This window comes from Lytechinus variegatus, chromosome 18 (assembly GCF_018143015.1).
Source record: "Lytechinus variegatus isolate NC3 chromosome 18, Lvar_3.0, whole genome shotgun sequence".
Taxonomy (NCBI): Eukaryota; Metazoa; Echinodermata; class Echinoidea; order Temnopleuroida; family Toxopneustidae; genus Lytechinus; species Lytechinus variegatus.
The window spans coordinates 12,510,700-12,538,394 of record NC_054757.1 but is presented as its reverse complement, the minus strand read 5'-3'; the positions used below and the strand labels follow the sequence as shown (position 1 = coordinate 12,538,394).

Sequence of the window (27,695 nt, the reverse complement as noted above, 5' to 3'; positions counted from 1 at the left end):
AGTAAACATTTAATGAAGATATTATCAAATTTAAGATTGCTTCCAAAATGATTAACATTTTAAAAGTGAGTTCAGTAATAACATTTTGAGCCATGGAAAGAAAAGAATGCTAGGAAATATTATGTAAATTGGTGCCTGTAAATAACCATAAATAACAAATAAACAAGATTGTATGTATGTGTAGGCCTACATTAAAAATTAAAATGAAATCAATGTAAAGTACCAAGAAGTAGGTTTTGTTAACAATTATTGTTTATTTGTGCGAGCAGTCAATTTCTGACAAATAGGGGTTTAAATCCAGATGCAAAAGTGAAATGCGCTTATTCTTTTCAAAAGAGGCAGTTTATTGTTAAATATTCATTTAATAAAGAGGTAGACCATATACTGTTCCATGATATGGGATTATGGGCTAGCCCTGGCACAATTACACTGTTTGTGGGTGTGTGTATGTGGGTGGTTGGTCTTTTGTGATCTTGACTTTGTGGGAGTATTTTTTTGTCCAACCGATACCTTGTATGACCTTTTAATGTCCTTGATGATATGACACCATAATAGATGAAAAATGATGAATTGTGCCATGCAGTGTTATTCTTTTTTCACAAAAAACCTAGATTACATACTGTATATATGTATGGCTAATATACTGGAATAAATGATAACAAATATTGGTGTTATCTTTAGACCTAAACACTAGCGTACCTATGGGGGGGCAGGGGGACGAGTTTGAAATTGAAGACCTCTTTTTTTTCTGGTGCGAAATCTCATTTATATCCTGTTGAGGCCCTTTTTTTTTGGCTTGTCAATTTTTTTTCTGGTATGAAATCCTTTATTTGTGGTTGAAGACCTTTTTTTTTGCTTGTCAAATTTTTTGGCGGGCGATTTTCCCCCCCCCCTGTGGAAAATCCTAGGTACGCTACTGGACCTAAAGTATGGGTAGCATAGGAGGCTAATGGGGCCATTTAGTGGAGGGGGAAATCCTTGGTTGAGCCTGAAAACTCTACACCAGGGGTCCGTAACACAAAGGTTAGCGATTAATCGCTAAATGAATTGGCCTATCAAAATCATCGTTGCATGCACATTTTGCTCTGTGGACTGACTGGGAACCAATCAGAACTGAACTGTTCATTCAAATTAGCAATTAATCGCTAATGTTTTTTGTTAAGGGGCCCTGATGTAGCTTAACAAAAATAATTAAATGGATTAATAGATATTGGGCTTAGCACATGCCCAGAATAGTGAGTATTATTATTTTCAGCAGTATCTTATTGTAATTTCTTATATTTCATTATTTGTTACATCCAATTAGATTATTTATAATATTCCAACAAATACTTTAGCTATTTATAATGCCATTCTAGCTGTCTTCTCTCCTATGTTTTATTTTTTCTGGATTAACAAATATTCAAAAGAAAAATTTAATATCATCCATGCAAGTGTGTATGATTTTCAAACCACTTTAGGGTTAAATCCTTGTACAAACAAACATCTAAATTTATGCATGTGGATATTAGAATGTTCCGCTATAAATGAGGTAATTGCAAAAACATGTTTGTGCGTGCGCTCATATGTTGTATATTCCTCTTTTAAGTAGGATATGAGAGATATGGACTTTATCAAATTAGTATTGGCATACAGGGGAAAATGGTTGATGCTGTTCGGATGAAGAGCTTTATTCAATTAGGATGCAGCAAATTGGCAACTGCTATTGCCTGATGGTGACCCGTCTGGATAATGAGCCAATCGCCATGGCGCTAACAACGTTTACGTGAAATTTGACCTCCCTGTCAGATGAGGATAACCTTATTCCCAAAACCATTCCATTCATAAATATTTTCAGGGGTAGGGTATCGTAAAGTTTGCTTATTTACTCGCAATAACTGTCATACATAAATCGCTTCGATCGTTCCAATAGGCACTAGCGTAAATTAGCCATTCATTTCTTATGCCAGATAGTCGCATTATAATCAAATTTTGATCAATATTTCTCTGCAACTTGATATGGAAATTTCAAACTCTTCTTGCTCATTGATGCATACAATATATTGGTTTATTTCCGATTCGTCTAATGCCAATTCGTCCAATTGTCAACTCGTCAATGTTCATTTGGTCTACTATCATTTTGTCCACCACATCGTCCACTCACAATATCATCTGATAACCAGTTGGTCCAATAGCCATTTAATCCATATACCACTTGGTCTAATTGGACTAAGTGTTCACTGTGCGAAATGAATGAAAATAAAATGGTTATTAGACCAACTGGTTATGAGACGAAATGGTCATAGATGAAATGGTGATTAGACAAAGTGATGATTGGACCAAATGGTTGTAAGACAAAATGTTGATGGACGGAATGGCATTAGATTAAATGAAAGTAGACCATGTGGTGAGTTGACGAGTTGGCAGTAGACGAATTGGCAATTTACCAATTATATCAGCAATTTCGCCTTTAGATCAAAATATTAATTTGATGATGCTTGAAAGTACATAATGAATCATTTGCAAATGCTGTTAAATATCAATTGAGAATATAAGTTTCTTTTTTTGTGGGGGGCATTCTATCGTTGACTATACTGGTAATTGATTTGGTATGATAAAAATTTCCAAGAGTCATTAGAATTTGTGCTGGTATGCAACCCAGCCCGAAAACCCTGTACATTTACCAAACGTGATAGGCATTTATTGATAATAATATGTCCATTTATATAGCGCAGTTACTATGTGCATATACTCAACTGCGCTATGATACTTGGTATCATATCATTACCCTGGTTGTAGTTGAGCCGCCATTTTAATAGACGGTAACACGTTCAAAGAATTAATCCTACCAGGTACCCAAAATCCCCTCACCTGGGTCGAGTGCAGCACAATGTTGATAAGTTTCTTGCCGAAGGAAATTACACCATGGCTGGGATTCGATCCCAGGACTCTCCATTTCAAAGTCTTGATACTAATCCACTGGGCCACAATGCTCCACAAATTTATTGATTTATCTCCACAAATAGAAAGCTGAGAGATATTTTTCTTTCTTGGCCTGCATCTGCAAGTAATGATGGTAATTGGTATGGTAGTTTTTTGTGTGAAAAGTGATGATGATGCTGATATTAATGTTAATTTGAGAATGAAAACAAAAATAATGATAATAATAACAATAATAATTGTTATTATAATGATATTGACAAAAACAACAATGATGGTAAGAGTGATAGTGATAAATACTAATGATAACAATGATGATAAAAAAATAATGATATTGATAATGCTGATGATAATAGCGACAAAAACAGTGATTAAAATAGTCATAAAATAGGTTACTTGTGTAACGCTCATGTATCATATCATTCAGTGTGATCGTATTTCAGCTTAGATTTTATGATTTCACAAAGTTCATTTTATGTACATGTAACTGCACATACCAGATCTAGATCCATGATGATATCGTTATACTTAACCTTGGTTTTACAGACTTTCTCACGAAAATATTGTTTTACTGCAACTACTATCATTTAGCTTTAAACATTGTGCGATCAGTCATTACGCTTTATAATGCATGACCCAGGGATGGTATTCTGAGGTCATTTTATCTTTAAAATATTTTATTTTATCTCTTAAAATGAAATTGGTATTCTGAGATGAGATTTTATCTCTCAGATAAAATTTTAGATTTTATCTTGCGTATCTACAAATGATACGCATTAGAACAATGCCTGCGTACACATACCCATCGCGTATCTGGCCATAGCAACGCAGATGATGTGGTTGCTCCCATGTTACTTTTGAAGAAAAAATAAAATAAACTTAAAAGAGGGTAGAGGCTATTTTATCTCTGCGACGTTGATTTCACCAGTATTTCTAGGTGAATTAACCCCAAATGGTGACATGAAAATGAAGAAAAATTATATATTTATTGAGAATAACACCTTAACGTTATTCCTAATATTGTCTTTGAAATGATGTTTGAAAAGATGCGATGTAGACTTCGAAAAAAAGATGAGTATTGTCCTTTTTGTTAAAAAGAAATCTCCGTAAAGACGTTCATTTCACCAATATTTCTTGGTGAATTAACCCCAAATGGTCACATGAAAATGAAGAAAAATTATATATTTATTGAGAATAACACCTTAACGTTGTTCCTGTACAATCAGCGAGTATTTCATAAGACTTCTTGACTAATATTGTCTTTGAAATGATGCTTGAAAAGATGTGATAAAGACTTCGAAAAAGATGAGAGTATTGTCCTTCTTGTTAAAAAGAAATCTCCGTAAAGACGCGTAAGCGTATAGTGCAAGCGTATTGAAGTCAATAAATTGACGCAATCTGGCCCCTTTGCCACACCTCCTGGCGGAATGGTTTTTAATTGGTTGAGTGATATGAGAGAGCTATAAAAGTGCGTTTCTAATTGGATATTGATTTAAAAAATAGGTGTGTCTTACAGAGATAAAATGAAGATAAAATGGTTCTCAGAATACCAATTTGGAGAGATTTTAAGGCTATTTTATCTCACTGATTTTAACGGAGATAAAATATTTTATTTTATCTGAGATAAAAATGGATCTCAGAATACCACCCCTGGTCCTTGCAAATGTAGGTCTATGTTCTGCAGTGCAATACAATCATGACCACGCTCCAATAGTTTCATGTACAAAGTATTTCAGTGTTTTCTGTCGTTCAAGGGCAATTACTGAAATAGTATGAAAAATTGAATTCCCTGGAAAGGGCATACTTCACTGATTAATCATTTGGGCATGATATGATTTGGAAATTTCTCCTTTTAAAATGTTTATAACAATAGTAGAGTGATTTTCTATTTCAGAAGACGGTTGTGGATGTTTTTATGTGTTTGTGTCATAACAAAAGTATCCTAAGTTATTTGTTTTATTGTATGTACACTGTAGTAGGTGTGTTAGGTGAAAATAATATTATTTTTAAGGGTGTTTTTAAAGTTCACCTGCATATTTGTGAAACCTGTCATGGAAACCATCCAATCCAAACCAATATTTCAATTTGGAATATTATATCTTTAATGTTCTTGGAATTATATTGTCATTTCATATTTCAAAAATTTCTTTAACTGAGGGGTAGGCTCAACCCTACCCCACTCTTGTATCACAACTTCCAGATGGAAGGTGAACTTGGTGCATGACCATCAGTTTTTCTTACATTCATTTTCTGCTTTACTTTGATGCAGACTGGGGCAATTGAAATTTTGAAATGAATATATATATGGTTCTAATTCAAATAAGAAGAGATACAAAGATGAAATATAGAAAGGGGTATGGGGAGGACGGTTCACAGATGTAGAGCTGATTGCTAATCATAATATGCAGGCCTTGTATTCATGGAGTGTGAGAGAGGGAGAGGGGGATTGCAAGAGGAAGAGAAGGAAAGGGAGCGGGTGAATAAAAGAATGAATAGAGGGAAGAGAAAGAGAAAGGGGTATGGAGACAGGAGAAACACAAATCTTTATACAGAAAGAGAAAAAGGGGACATTAAATAGGAAAAAGAAATGGGAGAGAGAGAGAGAGAGAAAAGCAAGAGATGAGAACCTTGATGTACTTTGAACTCAGCCGTAGAGAGCTGTCAGTATATAATGCACCAGCGGTCTGAGAGTATTTACATGAACTATATTTATCAGCAGCAAGTCGTTGGTCGCTGAAGTTCAACTTCTGAATTGCTCCACCCATTTTCATCAGGCAGCTGCTTTACATGTATGTAGAACGGTCGGTAGTATCCTTTTTTCCTCTCACTTGCAAAGACTCGCGAGTATACCTACCTCTTGTAATAGCGTGTTCTGAGGAGACCGAAGCTGTCTAAGTGGCTCTCACAGTCACCAACCTGTTTGCCTTCATTGGTATACATTGTGCTGTAGAGGTATACACACAGATCAATCAAATTTACAGTGACCATCCTAGAGGAATACTTGTAGTTATTGATATTGTGCGATTTTGATTGATCAAGGGAAATAGTTCATTCTGGATTTTCGTTATTTGGTTTTCTCAGTTTGCCGAAGCAGCTCGACTGACTATAGTTGTAGTCTAGATTGTAAAGGTAGGTTTGTTTTGTACAGTATTCCTTTCTCATTGCTCAGAGATGGTGTTTATTGGTATGTTTCTAGAGGGGTTGTTGCAAGAAATCTGCAATTGATAACAAATCAAATTTAGGTACCGAATTCAATGACAAGTCTTGCATTTAAGTGCAAAGTTACAATTGATTGCTGGTCTGTCTATTCCAACAGAAAGTTTTTGTTTATGTGTTTTGTCAGCCTTTCATTCACAAATAGATCACAAAAAACATTGGCTACATGTTTATTATGATCTATCATTTGCAATATTGGAGTGAAAGTTTTGCAATCAATTCCAAAGAAGTTTGTTCCATGAACCAAGGAGTCAAATTTTATTGTTCTGTAGGTGGTAGGCCTAATTTTTCTTTTGAAAATTATTTTGTTTAGTTTAAGAGGCCCTGTATTGAACAATGAAAGTTTAATATGCGATTATAGTCATATAGAAAACACAGTAAAGAAGAATATATCAAAGGAATTTAGACAAAATATAATAGAAAAAATGTATACAGGATGGAAATAGGGAAATTAAAACACCTAGAAAATATTGAAGCATATAACACTATAAAAAACATGATGTTTGACAAAAATCAAAGCATGATAAAAGTGGGTATTTTTGGTATAAATATACATCGTAAAATATAAAATAGGCCTATTTTGCTTTTTGACCACCATGCCCAATTGCAAGCATCATCATGATTGCACATCGTCTTAGCTGACACACGGCCATCTGGTAAACTCTCCCTGCGAGCCGGCCACGAGACCATGACGAGAAGAAATTACAGTCAAGACGGAAGATCGGACAGATCTCTGTCATCTTTAACCGTGTGCGGTTACCATTGATTAATTTTGCAGTGAGCTGAGACCTATGATTAGGAAGGGGATATTGTCTTTCCAGGGGCCTGTAACACAAAGCCTAGCAGTTGATCGTGGAACCATGTATCTGTGATCGATTACATTGACCACAATGTAGAATCAATAAAAAAAAACAATTTTAGGATCAATTGCTATTTGCTAAGTTTTTTTTTCTTAATACAGGAGTCAGATCTGGGAGAAAATTGCAAGACATTTATATTCGAAAAAAAAAAGGAAGGCACTTTTTTTCGTAATTTGAGGTAAAGATAAAATGGACACATATCAGCCAATATGAAAGGACGCGTCATGTCAGAGTGGTTCTAACTCTTGTAATGAGAGGGTTGTGTTTTCAAATCCTACGGTAGCCTATTGTCCTTAGGCAAGGCATGATCAATCCACACTTTGCCACTCTCCACCCAGGTGTTGAATGGGTACCTGATAGGAAGTGATACGGTAACCTATGTAGTAGGTTTGCCTAGCAATTGACTTTGGAAACTCTTGTTGAAATACTCACAGGGAGTGATGAAAGTGCTTTCTGTAGATTGTGCATGAACAATTTAGCATCCAATGTGAAAAGTCAACAATTTTTAAGAGGTTGCTACTTGCTTTACATGTATGTGTACACCCAGCCGGTGTGAGCTGTAAATGAATTGTGAGCAAGTCAAGTGACAGAGCCTTTAGATTAAAATCTGTAGTGATATATCTGTAAAGTTTTTAGAGAAGTGGAATATCATTATTGAAGGGGAGCTGTCTTTCACAATGTACACAAGTCATTGGCAGAGACTTTATGCTGCATATTCAGACCACTTCCTTGGAGTGAAGGGTGTTGTAAAATGGTTGCAGTGCTCCAGATTTGGTGTCATCATCAGAATAATGTACAGTTAAAACAAACTCTTAAGTAATTAAACTTCCTCATCCTTTTCCCATTTCATTTTACCAGCACTTCTTCACCCCAACATTGTGAAATATTTATGTGGCATATCTTGAGAACCTTTAATTATGTATTTGGTATGCAAATCTTGTTAGACCCATCAAGAATTATCCTCATTATCAGTTCTTGAACTCTGAACAAATACGTAGGAGGACGACGAAGTGGTGTTATAATTACCATATTTTGAAATAAGGAACAAAAAGCTGACACATACATGTAGATCTGTAGCTGTTATAATATGTCAAGATCTAATAAAAGAAGAATTGTTGATTTCAAGTTACAGTTTTTGTTATCTATAATATCGTTGTCATTGAGCAACTTTTCCTCTACCTTCTAATAACTTGGTTAAACTGTCATTTAAAATCAAGGTTTCAAAGTCATTATAGATGACAAATGATCCATTTAATGCTAGATTTAATACTTGAACCTTGAATGAAATATTAACTTTCTCTCTTTGAATAGCAGTAGACTAATCTTATCTTATAGAATTGATTTAATCTCTCTTGAATTGCATTGAGTGCTTAGTGAATTAATCCTCGGCATCACCTGTGTGACTATGTGTACCAATAATTTTAAGGGTGATTTACATATACAGCTCCCACCACTGGTGGCAGTGATGGGAGCAGGAAAATGGAGCAAGTAAAGCAACCAGGCCATAAATTTAATATCTGTCATGGTATTACTGGGCATAAATTTCATTTGATATAGCATCTTCCAAATAATAATAATTCAAGCAAACAAAAGAATGAAATGGGGGTTTATGGCATCAGATTGTTTTATAGGTAACTCGTGCCAATTTTGAAGACTATACACTGAATTTGCTGGAAAAAATGTGATTTCTTTATAACTATTTGGGGGCAGCTAGGGCACTTCAACTAGAATACAAGTGTCTTGTCATAATAGCTATGCCAGCTTACTGCAAGTCATTCTGGGCTAGGCATACTTTTTATCATCGATTTGATATTTATCTTTTAGGTCAACAAACAACATCCATGTACAATATGCAGATTATCAACACTTTATATTTTGAGTGTGCTATATTATTGGAAACTAAAAGATGCTCACTTTAGTCATGCAATTCCACTCTATCATGGGTCATGTGACTACCACTGGTATAAAATTTATGTAATTCATGCATAATTCAGCCATTTTCTATTTAAAGCCGGAGCAGGGTGTTTTAAGGTCATTCCATTGCTTCTGCTTGATTAATTAATGACTGTTTAATCAGCCTGACAGTGTCTTAATGATTAACTCACTTCTGTAATCTTGACTACCGGTGATAGTATATCAAGGTTAGTGGACATTAATCAAGGGTCGTGAAACCATGAAATGCTTGGTAATTGAAAATTTGCAATAGATGTGTAATTTAGTTGTGGTAAAGATTCAAGAATGTATATTAGAGTATGATTGGAATATTCAAATCTCAAAGATAAAGTTATGACTTTTTGGTAATAATAATGATTTTGATGAAACAGTAATGATAATCAGAAAGCTATAAAGTTTATCTTGATATTTTATATATAATGCTTATGAAATGGTTCTATACAAAAAAAAGAATAACAGGTTAAGTGTTGGGTACTTTTTTTGGTTGCAAACTGCACTGGCAGTATCAGCAATTTTCAGTCTTTAAAAGGTTGCTCACTTGTTTTTGTTGCCACATTGGAGCATTTGCTGAATTTTATTGGCTATTTCTTTCATTTCATGGGCTATTTTGGGGCTCAACAAGCAGTTTTGTTGTAAAAGTAATCTCATTGATGTAGAATATTGATGTTCTTAATGTTCTTGAATAGTGTTTGGAAAATCTTAGGGCAATTTTAGAAAAGATAGTCACCCCAAATTTTTCAAATCATTCTATCTTACAAATTTTAGGGGCGATCGTTGCTGTCATGAGGGCGAAATCGCCCGTCACCATCATTTAATTCCTATGCTGCATCTTCAAACTAAATCATTCTAATTTTTCTTCTGAATTTATAGGGGAAGTTCACCCTGACAAAAACTTAATTGTAAAAATAGCAGAAAAAATAATGAAAAATATTGCCGAAGGTTTGAGAAAAATTCATCAAATAATTAAAAAGTTATTAGAATTTCAATTATTTGATTTGTGACGTCATATGCGAGCAGCATTCCTACATAGCGAATGGTAAAAAATCAATGAAATGTATTTTTCTCAGAAAATTGAAAATGGCTTTCACTGTACCTTTTGTATATCATTAGTCAAATCATTTCACACCCAATCATGAATAGAAAACAAAATTAAGTCATCAGGAACCATGCAAAATTGGAAATTCATGCATTTTATATTACATAACACATGGGGCAGCTGCTCGTTTATGACGTCACAAATCCAAAACTTTGAACTCTAATAACTTTCTTACTCTTTAACGGATTTTCCTCAAACCTTCACCAATATTTTTTACTATTTTTTCTGCTATTTTTGCAACAAAGTTTACTTCAGGGTGAACTTCCCCTTTAAACCAGACGCCCTTGATTAAATAAGGACAACTGGGCCCATTTGATACTGAAACCCATCAATTCGATTGGCTGAGAGTTAACTCGTTAGAGAGATGGAGTATTTGGTACTAGTCTTATAACGAGTCTTTACGAAATGTTACCTAGGTTTTGCTTTTGTCATAAAAAACCTCTGAATTATTTGGAATGGGTTTTTGATGGTCTATAAGCAAGTAGGTTAGCACACAAACAAGCTTGAAATGATACTGGTGATCTCTCAACCATGGCTGTGCGGTGGTGTAAACGCAACAGTGGCTTTTATTTAGAGAGTTGATCCATGACAAGTCATCCATTGTGTACGCCTTAATGATGGAATATTAAACGGACTTCATTCAGAAATGAATACAATTAATGAAGATTATACAGAGCATTAGTGTAGGGATTACAAGGTCTGTAACACTGGTGTTTGTAGGTGGAACTAATACCATGGTCACATTTGCTCTACGGCGGCCGTACGGCGAGTCGAAATCAGCCGTTTTATTCATTTTTATTCAAACCACCTATATTTAGTTGGTACAAAAATGTTAAAACGGCTGTTTTTAACTCGCCGTACGGCCGCCGTAGAACAAATGTGACCATGGTATAACTGAACTACCATCAGGTGGGGATGTACTAATATTTTTAATGCTTCACTTGTATTTTTGTGGATTCGTTTTGTTTTTTTGTGAATTTGATTGACCTTATTTTACATTCAATTTTTATTTCTTCAATATGTTACACTTTTATTAATAAAGATGAGACTGCATGAGCACAAGTTGCGATGTGCTCATGCAGTCTCATCCTCCTTTTTATTCATTTTTCATTGCAATGTAGAAAATTAATAAAATTAAATATATACTCTTTATACTCTCATATGATTTGTTTTCACTTAATCGAAAGTCCATGTTTGGCACCTTTCATCAGAGAGATTAAAATAATGTGTGGTTGGTGAATGAGTTTGTAACAGCCACTCCATGAGCGTGTGCTCTAACTATCAAAACCAAGTGCTAACTTTATCATGGCCATGAGAGTACCTGTCAAAAAGACATCTGTAGTAAGCAACCTGGATCACTACGATTACTCAAAATAAACCCATCTGTGATCTGAGACCCAACTCTTCATTGATATTCTCAGCCCACTTTTCCCACTCATGGGGGCCTCTTGTGCCTTATATGGTAACCTGTTTACGCACTCCAGCCAAACATTTGCCATTGTCATGGCAACATGATGCCCTCTGTTAGGTTGTTGCGGTATGAGTAAGAAAGTTTCACCCCCTTGTGCTTCCTCCAGGTTGACTTCATCTTGTCATTTGCCCTGTCACCTTATTTTTTATTTTCCTCTTTTTCTAATCCTTCCCCTTCTCCTCCTTCATATACACTTCTTTCCCTCCTTCTCCTGTCCATCTTTTCCCCCCTCTTCCTCCTATTTTTTCTGCTCCTTCTTTTTCTTCTCTAGCTTCTTCCCATTCCCATCTTTCCTTTTCTTCATATTATTCTATTCTCCTCCTCTTTCTCCTCTTCTTCTTTCTTCTCTTCTTCCACTTCTCCTCCTCCTCCTTCTTTGTCTTCTTCTTCGTCTTCTTCTTCTTCTTGTTCTTCTCCTCCTCCTTCTCCTCTTTCTTCTTCTTCTCCTCTACTCTCTCTCTTTCTCCTCTTCCCCTTTCTCTTATTTTCACCCTCTTCTCCTACTTCATTTTCTTTATCCTCTTGAAGGGACTATTGCAAACTTTGCATTCATACAATATATAATGAAATGAAAACCATTTTAGTATTCGCATTCAGGATTAGATTTTCCTTCATTTTGTTTCTTTATTTGTTTTTCAGAGTATAGTTACAGATCATAATCGAAATATATACTATGTAGTCTTTGATTACCCACTTGCAATTCTCTGTATCAATGTTGGGGAAAGCATGCAGCGAACAATATTCCTTTCAGAATGATTTCAGTGCTAATAGGAGTTTGGTACATTAATGCAATTAAAATGATTCAATAAAACTGAGAATATTTCATGTCATAGGCAGGAGACATTTCATTGATAACACATTGTTTCTTATCTCGTTATACCAAGGCATGGATACATTTTGACATCTCGCACAAATATTCACAGAAGTTCATGACATTTGGCTCTTGGCTTTCAATATAATGTTTCTCCCTCGTGGTTTTTGCTATGCACCCTATTGGAGTAAAGGCCATGTTAGCTTCAAAACGTAGCCAATCGTGCGATTGTTATGACGTCATTACGACTAGATATTTAATTCCCTTTAATTCTATGAAGGATGATAGCATCATAGCATAGTCACAGATTTGAACATAGGGATTTGTACAGTGATTCAGAACATTACACATTAAGATATTCCATGTCTGAATATAAGCATCAAATTCTATGTTTTATTCCAAAATCGGGTTGCGGACCAATCATAGGTGTGCGGTGGTATACATTGCCTGTGAGAGAAAATAGGGAGTGCTCTTTGGAGGCATAGAAGTTGATTTCTTTTCATAACCCCACAATATATTGCAATATGATATATGTGACAAAATAAAATATGTACCATACATGTTCTATTCTACAAATTTGCACAAAATTTTCATTCATGCAAGGAAACTTTTTTTTTATACAACTTGCATGAGCCGTGAAAAAAAAATTATGGTGTGAATAAGAAATATTATTAAAAGGTGAAAAAAACAACCTCTGTGCTATATAGTAGACACTATTAAAGAACCATGGAATATTTTTCTTTCTTCGTGGTTAGGTCCCTCTATCACAAATGTCTGCTATGGATTGCAATTATGAGAGAACATTTCTGATTGGTTCCTTGTTGGTGTGATGAAGAAAGTTCACATGCAACAATGACTTTGATTGGCCAGCACCATGAAGTGATTGATTGAAAAAAACTTTGTGATATGGAGCCCACATATGTTATTGCTGCTTCAAGGATCTTAATGAAAAGGAGAGGGAAGAGGCAACAACAGAATAAGGGGGAAATGAAAGGAGAGGAGAGAAGAAAGAGAGAGAAAGATAGAGCAGGAGGGAGAGAGCGTGAGCGAGCAAGCAATGCATTTCCACTGTATATCGGAAAGAAGCAGAATAGAAAAATCAATATCTTTCCTGTTTGTATAGGCATGGGTCTTGAAATTTCTGGCCTCGTACTAAAACTCATACTGAATTTGTAGACTTTTACACTTACATGTATACATGTAGTAGATACAGTGCTGCCAGATATTGCATACATATATTTTGTAGTTATTTTGTTTCCCCTCATAATTTAATATTTTGAAGGTACTGTTCCTGCATGAGCATTTCCTTTCGAAATTTGAATCATGAACCTTAATTTTTTTACTAAATCTGCTTGTTTTTCTAATTCTCATGTCATATAGAGCCATATGTATGAATCTGGTTTGAGTCAGTTATTATGGAGGGAAGATTTTGAGAGAAAATTAATACGACTAATTGATACTCTGCTTTGATATTAAAAACAAAAAAAAATAGAATGCAGAATACTTTATTAGTTTAAGTTAGCTTTTAAGGTGTAGTTAACTCTATTATCAATTAATGAATGTCAACAAAACATAACATGTTTATCTTCTCTTTTTCTCCCGATCTTACCTTTCGATTCAGATTTTGCCAATCAAGCATTGCACTGAGCTCCACACAATATGCAGAAGGCCAAAAAGTATGAGTGGCAAGACACGAATCTTGCCCTTTTTGGGTCGCAGACAGAAAAAGATGTAAGTACTGTAACAATGTGTCTTGACAATACTTTTATATTTTGCAATAATACATGTATAATACAGTCAGTATATTTGAGTAGATATTGGGTATACTTCTTAATGCTAGGGTTGTATTGTGAGTCTTTCAACATCATGAAGCTGAGAGATCAAACTGATTTCAAGCTTGGTCAGTCAAGCTCGAAAGGTAATTAAGGTCAGTTTATGTCAAGCCAATGACCATGACTTCTGTTAGGTAGTTAAAGTTTAAAGAGGTACCCTTTGACTGAAAATTATGTGGAAATCCGGCAAAGAAAACAATGAAAATTTCATCAAATCTGGAAATAACAAAGTTCTGATATTTCAAATTAATTAGTTTGGAGAAACAGTTCTATGTGTGTCCTCTTTAATATGCAATATGTGAGCTGATGATGTCACCTCCCCCTTATTCTTTTGTATTTAATATATGAAGTCATGTTTATTTCATTTTCCCCTCCCAAGAATGTAAAATGTAGGATTGACTTTTGATTTATTGTGTATGATAATCATTGCCGAATCTTGTTTCATTACAAGGGAGACATGTTTTATGCGCATGTATGAAAATATCAAATTATCATGATTTCATGTAATGTATTGAAAAAATTAAGTGTGAATGTGAGACCATCCACCCACCTATTGCATGTTATTAACTTCATAGTTGTTCAAAGTATATTGTTAACATTTGAAATTCTGAATGAACCCTTTTCATCTAGTAGATGTATCATGTAATTATTTTCAGTACCCCTTTTAAAAAACCTATGACACTCTTTTATTAATGTGTTTCCCATTTTGTATCCACTCCTTGGATCCTGTCTTTTATAAGTATGTTCCAATTGATAACTAGATTATACAAATGCATATCACCTAAACTTTATGATGTGGAGGATAAGCAATGAAAAAGTGTTTTACAGGAAGACGTAACAGTACATTTTGCGTTATTACATGAAAATTTATTTTAACCAGGTGCTCAATCAAAATGAAACATCTGAATGGTTTTCCCTTTTGATAGAAAACCTATTCCAAAGTAGAGACTGAGCTACAGATTTCAGGATCTGTGCAGCTTTTTGATATCAAATCCCTAAATTTGGAAGATTAAATCTTGAAGATCTTTTTCAGAGGAATATAAAGATTTCACAGATAGAGGGCGCTAGATATGTTTGATTTGAATGTTTAGATTTTAAAATTTTTACAGAGAATCAGCTTTTGAGAAAAGAGTTCAGAGATAAATGACGAATATAAGATTGTAATGATTTTAAAGGTCAAGTCCACCTCAGAAAAATGTTGATTTGAATCAATAGAGAAAAATCAGACAAGCACAATGCTGAAAATTTCATCAAAATCGGATGTAAAATAAGAAAGTTACGACATTTCAAAGTTTCGCTTATTTTTAACAAAATAGTTATATGAACGAGCCAGTTACATCCAAATGAGATAGTCGATGATATCACTCACTATTTCTTTTGTTTTTTATTGTTGGAATTATACAATATTTCAATTTTTATGAATTTGATAATTAGGACCTCCTTGCCTGAAGCACAAAATGTTAAAATAATGGAATTCCACGTGTTCAGGGAGGAATGAAACTTCATTTCACATGACAATGACGAGAAAATCAAAATATTTCATATTTCAAACAATAAAAAACAAAAGAAACAATGAGTGAGTGACATCGTCGATTTTCTCATTTGGATGTAACTGTCTCGTTCATATAATTGCTTTGTGAAATGAAGCAAAACTTTAAAATGTCATAACTTTTTTATTTTACATCCGATTTTGATGAAATTTTCAGTGTTAGGCTTGTTGAATTCTTCTCTTTTTATTCAAATCAAGATTTTGTTGGGGTGGACTTGTCCTTTAATGATACTGAAGTATAATTCACATTATTGACCCATTACCAAAACTAAAGACAGGCTTTAATAAGAACGATCCTTTGAAGACAGCTCATTCAATCGTACTACATAATATATAATAATTTCAGTTTGTTTATTTTCATATCACACAAAATATACAATGTAACATCTAACAAGAAAGAATAAGTCATAGAGATATAAAAATAATACAGTGCATTACAATAATTCAATTAAATAAGGCAATTGTAATAACATCTGAACATTCCAGATCGGAGACAGATAGATAAGATGAGGATATGAAGGACAAACTTAAAAAGCAGAGCTAGTAATTTATAGTATTTGTATGAATAACTTAAAAGTATTGTCAATTTGTTTCAATATCAATATGTTACATAAAAAGAGAAAAAGAAATTTACCTTAGAATAAAGGAAAGAGAGAAACATTGATAGGAGGAAAAAATAGATTAGGGTGGACTGAGAATAAATAGTAAGGGAGGAACAGATCGGAGCCGAGAGGGATTATCATTCAGATATGTGTTAAAAATACAAGTTTTCATTACGTTTAAAAGAATATATAATGGAACCGGAATTTTTAGAGCCAGTTTGTGGATTATTCCAAAATAATGGACCTTTTTGCCAATAATTGTAGTATGTGAAAAAGCAGGAGGATTATGTCAAATTTTCTCTAAATTTACCCTAAATGTTCTCAAAATCTTTCTAAAGGTGAAGAAGGAAGCGGCAGAAACAGAACCAGCATGGAGGGGGTGTGGTCAAAAAGTCGGTCTTCAGATCTGGAGGATTGTGAAGTTTAAGGTGGAACACTGGAACAAGGAAGATTATGGAGATTTCTTTGATGGTGACTCCTACATCATTCTAAACACCTTTGTGAGTTTCGAACATACTCTTAATAATAATGATGATGTAGATTAGAGCGTAGGAAAGTTTTATTTCATAGGCAACTTTGGGTTGATTGCTGAATTTTAAAGACTGTTTCATTTCAGAAACTATTTGAAGGAAAGCCTACGTACAAAATTGAAGGTTACAGTTTTGCTGGAGACATGAATATCATAATTTTGTAGATGTTATATTTTTTCTCCTAGTAATTTGAAACTCTCTCAAAGCCAAATACTCCAAAATACTTATTGCAGAAGTTTCTTGTAAAGTATGTTAATTTCCCATCGATTTGCTCTCCTGGCAATTAAGGATATTTTAGCAATTCTTCATTCCAGCACAATATGACCTGTAAAGTGTAAGCCTTTCTACGTAAAGTCAATATTTTACTGATTTTTCAAGAGAGGTGTTCATTGCACTGAGAAAAGCAAGAAGATGGTTGCACAGTGTAATTTTAATTTTCTATGCGTGGGCAGCGATGCAGTATCATATGTGATATATTAACTTTAAAGCAATCAGAGAGTTTAAATTACTGTTCAAAATTGACATCAATCACAGGTTCGCTCTGTCTTATCACCGATATTACAATATCAATGATATATTTCATGATGATATGAAGATTATACAACATTGGAACAATTGAAAATGATATGCACAGTTATGTAGCTCAATTGGAAGCACAAACTTCAAAATATAAGTGTGTGATGTTAAGATACAAAACTCGAAATATGTTTTATATAATTTTTTTCTTTTTATTCATGTCACAACCAATAGAAAGATGAAGACAGCGAGGAGTTGAATTATGATGTACATTTCTGGATAGGCAAGCATTCAACGCAGGTAATTATTCATTAGTTTTCAAGATTTCATCAACACAAATATTAACGAAATGTGTAAAATCAATGTATTGCATTGCATTTATTTTGATTGTTATTATTACTTTTATTCTTATGTTTCCATAATGAAAATTACAGTAACTGTCAGTCTTTTTTATACAGACCCCAAGTTCAAGATTTGATTTAAATACAGCATCCATGAGGAATTTTTTAAATAGATATTTAAGAGGTTGTTCTCACAAGTACATTTCCTTGTGTGGCTTAGGACACATACCTCAAAATATTCCTCCACATAGGCTCCTATGTTAAACATGTAATTTGACGAAACCACCACAAAAGTGTTAATAATACAATTCATACCCTTATTATTTAATGTCATTGAATATCCTTTGCTTCTTGATGGTATAAAGATATGTTTTCAATGCTTCTTCTTGGTTAGGGGTCTGCAGCCCATGATACTTTGCAGCTTGGTTACAGCACAGTAGTGTAAAATATCCTAGGGCAACTAATAAAGTTCCCAAGGATCCATATGATATTCCTTCATGGTACTTACCTGTAACAGTTAAGTCCAAATTTATGTTTATTCAAACATTTCTCAGATGTTTGCTATTGATTTTATATGATTTTTTTTCTTTATACCTGTAAGTTGTTGATCGATTTAAAGAGAAATACCAGTAGTTGCAGCAAACACTGATTTCATGAGAAAGTCTGTAAAACAAGGCTTAATTGTCAGTATATCATCGAGGATCAAGATCTGGTACAGTTACATAAACTGAACTTTGTGAAATCTTGAAATTTACGCTGAAAAATGTTCACACTGAAGATCACCAACACAGATAAGCGCACATGGGACAGTGTATAATAATTGCTTTGAATGTCGGGTCCGACGCTTGACCCGAATCCTGTGCTTATTTGCTGATTTCTCAGCAATTACACAATTTCTTCCAGAATCCTTTGGCACATATGTTTTATTTATACAAACAGACACTTTGGTGGTCATTTAATTGGATTCTGTACGAACTCATTTTGATATCGTTACCAAAACTGGCATTTACCTTTAAGGTTCATGGAGAATTTACTATAAATTGGACCAGACCAAACGAGAGGCAGGTAACTTTACTTTTTTTGTTTTCAGGATGAATATGGGACGGCAGCATACAAGACGGTGGAGTTGGACACGTACCTTGATGATAAACCAGTACAACACAGAGAGGTGATGAACAAAGAGTCAGACCTCTTCAAGAGTTATTTCAAGAGATTGACGTAAGGGCTTGATCATTAATTCTCAGATTGAATATTCATTTGACACAATATTTTCAGGAGGAATGGAATGTCGGGTTGTTCCATTTTTGGGGGATTTTCGTAGAAATCACTTTGTGATTGTTGTCGCAAATGCAATCTTTCTTCAAAATAATCCGGACAATCATACAGTGTTTTAACAAATACATCTTTTTAAAGTTGGGTGTTTTTTAAATCGTGCTGGGGCCGATTGCATGAAAGGGTCTTTCCAAGGACTGTCTTTCGTGTTGCCCATCTTTTATGATACGCTGTATGCGGGATATTTATAAAATATGTGATAAACATATAAAATTTGTTAGCTCGCATTTAAATCAATATGTATACATTTTCATGATATATTACACCACTTTATAAACAAAGATTTTATTTACTTTAAGGCATAAATGAAATATGTTTGCAGGTAATTTATTTAAAATGCGTTTCACATGGCGCATCATAATAAATGAGCGACACGAAAGATGGTTCTTGCAAAGACCCTTTCATGCAATCGGCCCCTGGAATACTCGAGAGTGTGGAGAAAAAGCATCCAATTGTCCTGTAACACGAAGGTTTGTGATCAATCCTACGCTTGAGTTTCACAATTAATTTTGCATTGTAATCAGTGCAACCAATCGTATATAAATGTTCTACAATGATATCTAAGGTTTGTGTTACAGGCCTCAGAAGGGATGACATGACATTCGTCTAAGATAACTTGATAGTGTAAGGGTTTTGTGTTGGGTTTAGGGTTAGGTATAGGATAGAATAGTGTTAAATCCGAGGTTGAAATTGATTACTCAATTATTGTGGACTTCACAGCCGAACAATTGTTGCTGGATTTCATGTAACCCCAGAAGGAGCTATGTAGAAATTAAAATTATTATTTATTTTGTATATTACATTGTTTGATCAGGGGGGTGTTTCTCAAAGATTTAAGTATGACTTAGAGTCGCACGTAAATATCAAGTTGCGTACGGTATGAAAGGTTTGACTGCATTGGTCAGATTGTGTCATGAGGACGCGCACTACGGCGTATCTGTCAATAGGATCTCGCGTTGCATATGACATACGCGTCGGCATTTAAGTGCGACTTAAGTCATACTAAAATCTTTGTGAAACAACCCCCACTGTTTTTATAGGTATATGAATGGTGGAGCTGATAGTGGTTTCAGGCATGTCAAACCAGAAGAGTACCCACCCAGACTACTCCACTGTCACATGGAAGGCAAGGGAAGAAATGCAGTTCTCAAAATAAATGAGGTAAATATATTTTGAATTTCTAATCTTGAAAATAATTTTTAAAAAGTGTAATGATGTGTAGGATATTGATAGAGATGACAATAATTAGTATTGAAAATATGTCCTTTGATATTTTGCAAATCCATATTTATTTTGTATTTAATTTTATGCATTACTGTACTGAGCAATTTGAAAATTTAAATTGCATTTTTATAAAATTCTTAGCATTGCATAGATTAGGCTTGTTTCTGCTCGATTCATTTTTAAATCTATCTTCCATAGTTCAAAGTAAAAAAAGTATATTATATTTTCAATAAGCTATATTATTTGATTTATACAGGAAAGGAAAGTGTCCAAAAAATGCATGAGGTCAGATGATGTCTACTTTTTGGACGGTGGAACAAAGATGTTTATGTGGTGTGGTGGTAGTAGTAAACATGATGAAAGGTTTAAGGTACGTAAATGAAAAGACTTAATCCAGTTATCTTAAAACGTAGTTAGATTTAGATTTCAGATAGTGAAATCACACTGCTGCCACTGATAGCCATTGGAGTGGGTTTGTATCGAACTGCTGCCACTGATATCCACAGCAGTTGTTTTGTATCTAACTGCTGCCTCTTTCAGTCATAGGTGTTGGTTTGTATCCCACTGCTGCCACTGATAGCCATTGGAGTGGGTTTGTATCCCACTGCTGCCACTGATAGTCATAGAAGTGGATTTGTATCCCACTGCTGCCACTGATAGCCATTGGAGTGGGTCTGTATCCCTCTGCTGCCACTGATAGCCATAGCAGTTGTTTTGTATCTAACTGCTGCCTCTTTCAGTCATAGGTGTTGGTTTGTATCCCACTGCTGCCACTGATAGTCATAGCAGTTGTTTTGTATCTAAATGCTGCCTCTTGCAGTCATAGGAGTGGGTTTGTATCCCACTGCTGCCACTGATAGTCATAGGAGTGGGTTTGTATCCCACTGCTGCCACTGATAGCCATAACAATTGTTTTGTATCTAACTGCTGCCTCTTGCAGTCATAGGAGTGGGTTTGTATCCCACTGCTGCCACTGATAGTCATAGCAGTTGTTTTGTATCTAACTGCTGCCTCTTACAGTCATAGGAGTGGGTTTGTATCCCACTACTGCCACTGATAGCCATAGCAGTTGTTTTGTATCTAACTGCTGCCTCTTGCAGTCATAGGAGTGGGTTTGTATCACACTGTTGCCACTGATAGCCATAGCAATTGTTTCGTACCTAACTGCTGCCACTCATAGTCACAGGAGTGGCTTGGTATCCCACTGCTGCCAAAACTTGGAGCTGCTGTTAAAAAAAAACAGAGCTCAAGGTAAAGCCTGGGTCTTATAGTTGCCCTATCTCTTGCATAAACATGCTATGTAAATCCAGCTGTTTTTGTTATTGCTATTGTTGTTGTTATTATAACCTCTATTTTTATAATTTTATAAATCATGGTTCAAAAACCATGCTTATGTGCTCTGGCCAATGTTTTTTTTTTTACCTCATCCGGCCTGAAGGGCCAGATGAGCTTATGCTGTGACGTCCGTCGTCTGTCCACAATTTGTTTGCTTGATATGATAGCACTAGGTGGGGGACTCAAAACTTCTACAGACTTTTGAAACTCATTAAATATGCTAATTTATGTAAATTTTTCCAAATTCACAAAAAATGCTTCTTCTTTATTTGTTGACAGATTTTGATTTTTTTTTTGCTTCCATCTGGTAGAGCTTTATGAGGTCCACCAAACTTCTGCACAGAATTTGGAAAATTTTGACAAGAAAAATTTGTATGCTGATTTAAGCGAAATTATGCTTATTTTTCAAAATTCATATAAAATGCTTTTTCTTCTCTATTTGTTGACCATTTTGATTTTTTTTCTTCCCTCTGTTAGAGCTTCATGAGATTCGCCAAACTTATACACAGAATTTTGAAAATTCGAGATCACAGAAATTGCCTATTCTTAATTTGTTGACCGATTTTGATTTTTTTTTCTTCCACCTGGTAGAGCTTCATGAGGTTCACCAAACTTCCACACAGAATATTGATATTTTTTTACAGAAATTGTGCTAATTTATGCAAAATTCATTTATAAATCACCAAAATGCTTTTCTCCTTCATTTGTTCATCAGTTTCAATTTTGTTTACTTTATATGATCGCTGTAGGTGGGGATACAAAATTTCTACACAGAATTTTGAAACTCATAAAATATACTAATTTATACATATTTTTCAAAACCCCCCAAAATACTTCATATTTATTTGTTGACCAATTTTGAATTTGTTTGTTCCATCTGAGAGCTTCATGAGGTTCACCAAGGTTTCTACACAGAATTTAGAAATTTTGAATAGAAAATTATTTATGCTTGTTTATACAGAATTATTCATAAATCACAAAAAATGCTTCTTCTCTGTCATTCATCAATTTCAATTCTGTTTCCTCAATTTATGTTACCAATATAATTCACTACACTGTCAACTGGGCTGAAATAAAAAATTAGGTTAAATTTCTTTGCGAGATGCCGGATGAGCTCGACATCATTGATGTGCTAGTTATTTTCTTGTTTGTCTTTCTGAATCTGCAGGCAGCACAAGAGTTCCAGTGTTGGACTGCCAAGAGGCCGCGTGCCGTCAAGGAGAGCCTTGACGAAACTGACATCTCACCCGACCATCCATTCTGGGATTTCTTCGCCGATGATGATGACGACGATAGTGAAGATGACGTCGATGCTGATGAGGACGCCGATGACAGCAAGACATTTGAAAGTGTGCTCTTCAGGTAATAATCTCTATTGGAACCCCTCAATGGCTTGATCTAATCCCATTTTCTAAAAAATTCCCCTTCAGTTCGGCCTTTCATGATCTGAGCCAATGACAAAAAACTTAGCACTTGAACCTAGGCTGATGGTTCCATGAGGATTGCTTTGATGGAAAATCTGCATGTTAAGCCGAACATAAAACCTAACCTCCAAAACTGAATCAAACCTAATCTTTATCTTTACATTATCCTGAACCCAAAAATCTATTGCTATCCTTCCTCTATTCCGATGTTCTCTTAGATATTCAATTCATTTCTTTATTTCATTTCCATTCAAAATGTAATACAAAGTAATATAAAGTAATACAAATCAAGTACAATTTTACAGAAGGCTGGAGCAAATGTCGTGACACAAGTCTGATATCTAGTATTTGATCTCATGGATCACTATGTCATGTCAAGTGTACAAATTCACTGTGTGATCAGTTATGTAGATTTGCACTAGGGGGCCTGGGGTTGTTTGGCAAAGATATGAATACGACTACATTACAGAATTATTGAGGTATAAAACCAGTAATCATGGTCGCAATTTGCGCAGTTCAACTGATCCTCTGCTTTTACGGATTCCATCCTTCAAAACAAAAGTAACGCTAGGGGATCGAGCCTTTGCTTGTGTAGCCCCCAAGCTCTGGAATAGCTCACCCCTGGATGTTACGAAAGCACCATCTGTAAATAACTTTATTTTAAAGCTCAAAACACATCTATTTAATTAATAACAAGCATGTTAGGAGTCCCATAAAGTGCATTAGAATGTACATTATGGAATAGTTTCTGCGCTCTAAATTTATATTTATGTTTTTGTTGTCTAGTCTGTAGTTGTCTTGTGGATTCTTCTAGTGATTTTGAGATGATTATGTTGCTGGGAAATGATTAAATAAATACAAATACTTGTTCTTTTTCAGACTCTCCAATTCATCCGGTGTGTTAGATTTTACTGAGGTTTCCAAGGGACGCAACATCTGCAAATCAGATCTTGATTCCAATGTAAGTTAATACCAAGCTTTATCAAAGTGATGAGCCTTCATTCCTCAAATTGGCAATATGTTTTTTTAAGCCTGTGTAGTTCAAAACAGAAAGATTGAATAACACATAATATTAAGATGAATGATAATGATGAAATAGGATGCAACATCTGCAAATCAGATCTTGGGTCCAGTGTAAGTTAATACAAAGCTTTCTCAAAGTGACAAACCTTCATTCCACAAATTGACAACATTTTTTAAAGCCTTTGTAGTTCAAAACAAAAAGAATGAATAATACATAAAAAGAATAGTAATTATGAAATGGGATGCAACATCTGTAACTCAGATCTTGGTTCCAGTGTAAGTTAAAACAAAGCTTTCAATTCTCCAATTAGCAATATTTTTATTTTATTTTAGCTTTTGGAGTTCAAAACAAAATGAACAGAGAACACATGAGTGAAGATGAATGATAATTATGAAAGTGGGTTACATTATCTGCATATTTTCAGATCTTGATTCAAGTGGTAGTGATGAGTCTTCAATAAACAAATTTGCCACCTCTCTTTTAGCTTTTGTAGTTCGAAACAAAAAGGATGGATAGCACATACATGAATTAAGATGAATAATAATTGCAAAACGGGATGCAGTATCTGCCACCAGATCTTGATTCCATTGTAAAGCCAGCCTGACACTTGCACGATTTTGTGTCACGCATTGCTTCTGTTCGTGAACTCTTCGGGAGGATGCGTGCCAGTGCGCGCCATGCCACGACTGTCACGAATAGTTCACGAACTGATCATGTCGAGTTCACGAGTAGTTCAGCACGACACCGTCCAAATTGCACAAACTCGTGCCAATGCGGGAAGTGCATAAGCTATGCACAAACTATGCGTGAACTCGTGCCAGTTCGTGTCAATGTGGACACTGACAGGCACGCATTGGACGACTTGCCACGATAAAATCGTGGCCAAAAGTCGTGCAAGTGTCAGCCTGGCTTAAGTTGATACAGAGCTTTACCTCTGGCTTTCTCTATATGTTTCCCCTCTGCAGGATGTTTTTATCCTGGACACAGGCATGGACTGCTTTGTATGGGCTGGTAAAGACGCAGACAAGGAAGAGAAGAACAATGGCATTCCTTATGCCACGGTAAGCACCACTATTCAAGAAAAATTCAAGGATTTTTTACAGGGGACCAGGGGGGGGGCGAAAATTACTTATTAAAGGAATAATTAGGAAGTATAATTGATGTGATATGAATGCATGCATGCCTGAAATTGATTATGATTAGCAAAATATTGTGTCCTGTGGGGAAGGACTTACATATCTACTTACTATTACGATGATGATGATGTTGGCGATGATGATGAGGATTATGTTGATGATGGTGATGATGATGGCGATGGTGATGATAATGATGAGGATGATGTTGATGATGATGGTGTTGATGGTGATGATGATGATGGTGTTGATGGTGATGGTGGTGATGGTGATAGTGATAGTGACTGTGATGATGTGATGATGATGATGATGATGATAATGACGACAATGATGATGATGATAATGAAGATGATGATGGTGATGATGATAATGACGACAATGATGATGATGATAATGAAGATGATGATGGTGATGATGATAAGGAGGATTATGTTGATGATGATGATGATGATGATGATGGTGACGATGATGATGATGGCGTTGATGATGGTGATGATAATGATGATGATGATGACGATGACGATGATGATGACGATGATGATGATGATGATGTTGATGATAATGATATAATGATGATGATGAAGACAGAGTAAAGATACATCATTTTGTTTTCTCTTCACATTGAACACAGGAATACCTGAAGAAAACCCAGCACAGGAATGCACCCATCAGCAGTCTGAAAGAGGGATCAAAATGCAAAAAATTCACAGAAATTATAGGTCGTTAAATCGGTTTGTCTCCCTCTGTATTGTCAAATAAGAAATACTAGTAAACCCCTTTGCATAAAGCCATGTACATGCTTATAATACTTGATTAATAAGAAATGAACAATAGCCCATCATATGCCTTAATGTCATGAGTAAGATGTCATTGATTGTGTAACATAGGGCAGCTGTTAAATAGAGGAAATTCCATTGAAAAAGGGTAAATTATCATTTGTTAGCCAGAAGTCACATTGTAAGTTGTCTGCAAAGATGTTAAAGCATTTCATGGCTTTAGAATTCACAAAGACAAGTTGTCACATGAAAAAGATATCGATACTTCATAATAGAGGGTGATTTTATCTCGTTAAAAAAAAATCAATAAACTGTGACGGTCCACATTAGTTATTTCATTACCATTTTCTGGAGGAATAATTTTCAAAACTAGAGACGATGCATTTGTGCTACCATTGATGCGATATCTGCCGTTTTCCATGAAAACCTTGATTTTAATTTGCTTTTGAGCATTTGGCTCATGCTAATTTTCACTGATAGTGGACTTACCACCAATGGTAATATGTATGCAGTGGGACTAAGATTTATCTTGCTTATTAAAATTAATGACTATGAAAAGGAACTTACACATATTTGTCCCTTGAACCTACGTTTGAAAAGTTTATTAAATTATATAGTTTATGACCATACTGTACAAATTTTCTTGATTTCTGTATAAGAAAATTTCAATTTCTGTTTACATTTTGTGATATGTACAAGGAATGTAATAACTATTTTCTATCTTGATTGATAAGAAATTTTAAAGTTTTCATCTTTTTTTTGTAGACATCTTTGAAAGTGTAAATTGGTTGTTTCTATTATTTTGTTTTCTTCTATAGAGTTTTCAGTTGTGATGAGTGTCATTAATTGATGTTATTATTTTTTAATGTAAATAGTTATATATTTGCATGAGCTTTCTTCAGTTACTCTGCCAAGGGTCCTGTTTCACAAAACTTGTGATCAGTAACAGGTGCTACGATAAGTTAGCTATCAGCCAATCAGATGGCTGGATTTCAGTAGCTTACAACATTAGGCTCTAATGTGCCATTGGTGACAGGATTTATGACAAGGGCCTAGATGTATTTCATCTATTTAATCATTGTAACATATTGGATTTGTTACTGTCTTGTTGTAAAATTGGATCATGATAAACAGATAATATTCAAAGCAGCAATTTCCATGCCCATTTTCATCCTTGACAGTTATTATTCAAATGTTCATAAAAGTTGGCTCCACGTAGTGTGCTGGTACTGTAGACTTACATATATTAGTGCAACTATAACACACATCTTGTGTTTAAAATCAAAGCACTAAATTGTTTCAATATAGTGATCATATCTGTCTGCGTAATATCATTAATAACCATGACGCAATTTCAGGGTTTGCAACTAAAAGATAGCCATAATGAAGGTCTTGTCTATCTTTTTATATTTAATATTTGGAAGAATTGATACCCATGTCAAAATACCAGCACTCATCCATACTAGAAGAGGTTGGGAGTTCAAGATCTGGCCACATCAGACCAAAAGAGGTTAAAAGATGGCAGTTGCTGCTACCATGTTGGCGGTATGTTTAATGGATAGAGCTTCGTCGATCTGCTGCTGCTCAGTGACTGATGGGCCCACAAATAATTGGGCAAAATGGACTTTCAGAGGATATATATTTCTGATTAAACAATAAAATATCGATTTTATTTTTTTCATATACAATACTGGTTCTTGAAAGTCCTAAGGTTTCATGACAGAACCAATATACAGTTGATTAATGCTGTC

At 34.8% G+C, this 27,695-nt stretch overlaps 1 protein-coding gene across 1 annotated transcript; it reads left to right on the top strand.

Moving 5' to 3' along the window:
- Positions 1-5,743: 5,743 nt before the first annotated feature.
- On the top strand, positions 5,744-26,220 carry LOC121431682 (gelsolin-like protein 2). Its single transcript, XM_041629334.1, has 11 exons — positions 5,744-6,048; positions 13,948-14,057; positions 16,648-16,809; positions 17,590-17,655; positions 18,787-18,914; positions 20,069-20,189; positions 20,509-20,622; positions 22,756-22,949; positions 23,891-23,972; positions 25,001-25,096; positions 25,800-26,220. The coding sequence occupies exons 2-11, from the start codon at positions 13,986-13,988 to the stop codon at positions 25,893-25,895; spliced, it is 1,131 nt and encodes a 376-aa protein (XP_041485268.1). The 5' UTR covers positions 5,744-6,048; positions 13,948-13,985; the 3' UTR covers positions 25,896-26,220.
- Positions 26,221-27,695: the final 1,475 nt, after the last annotated feature.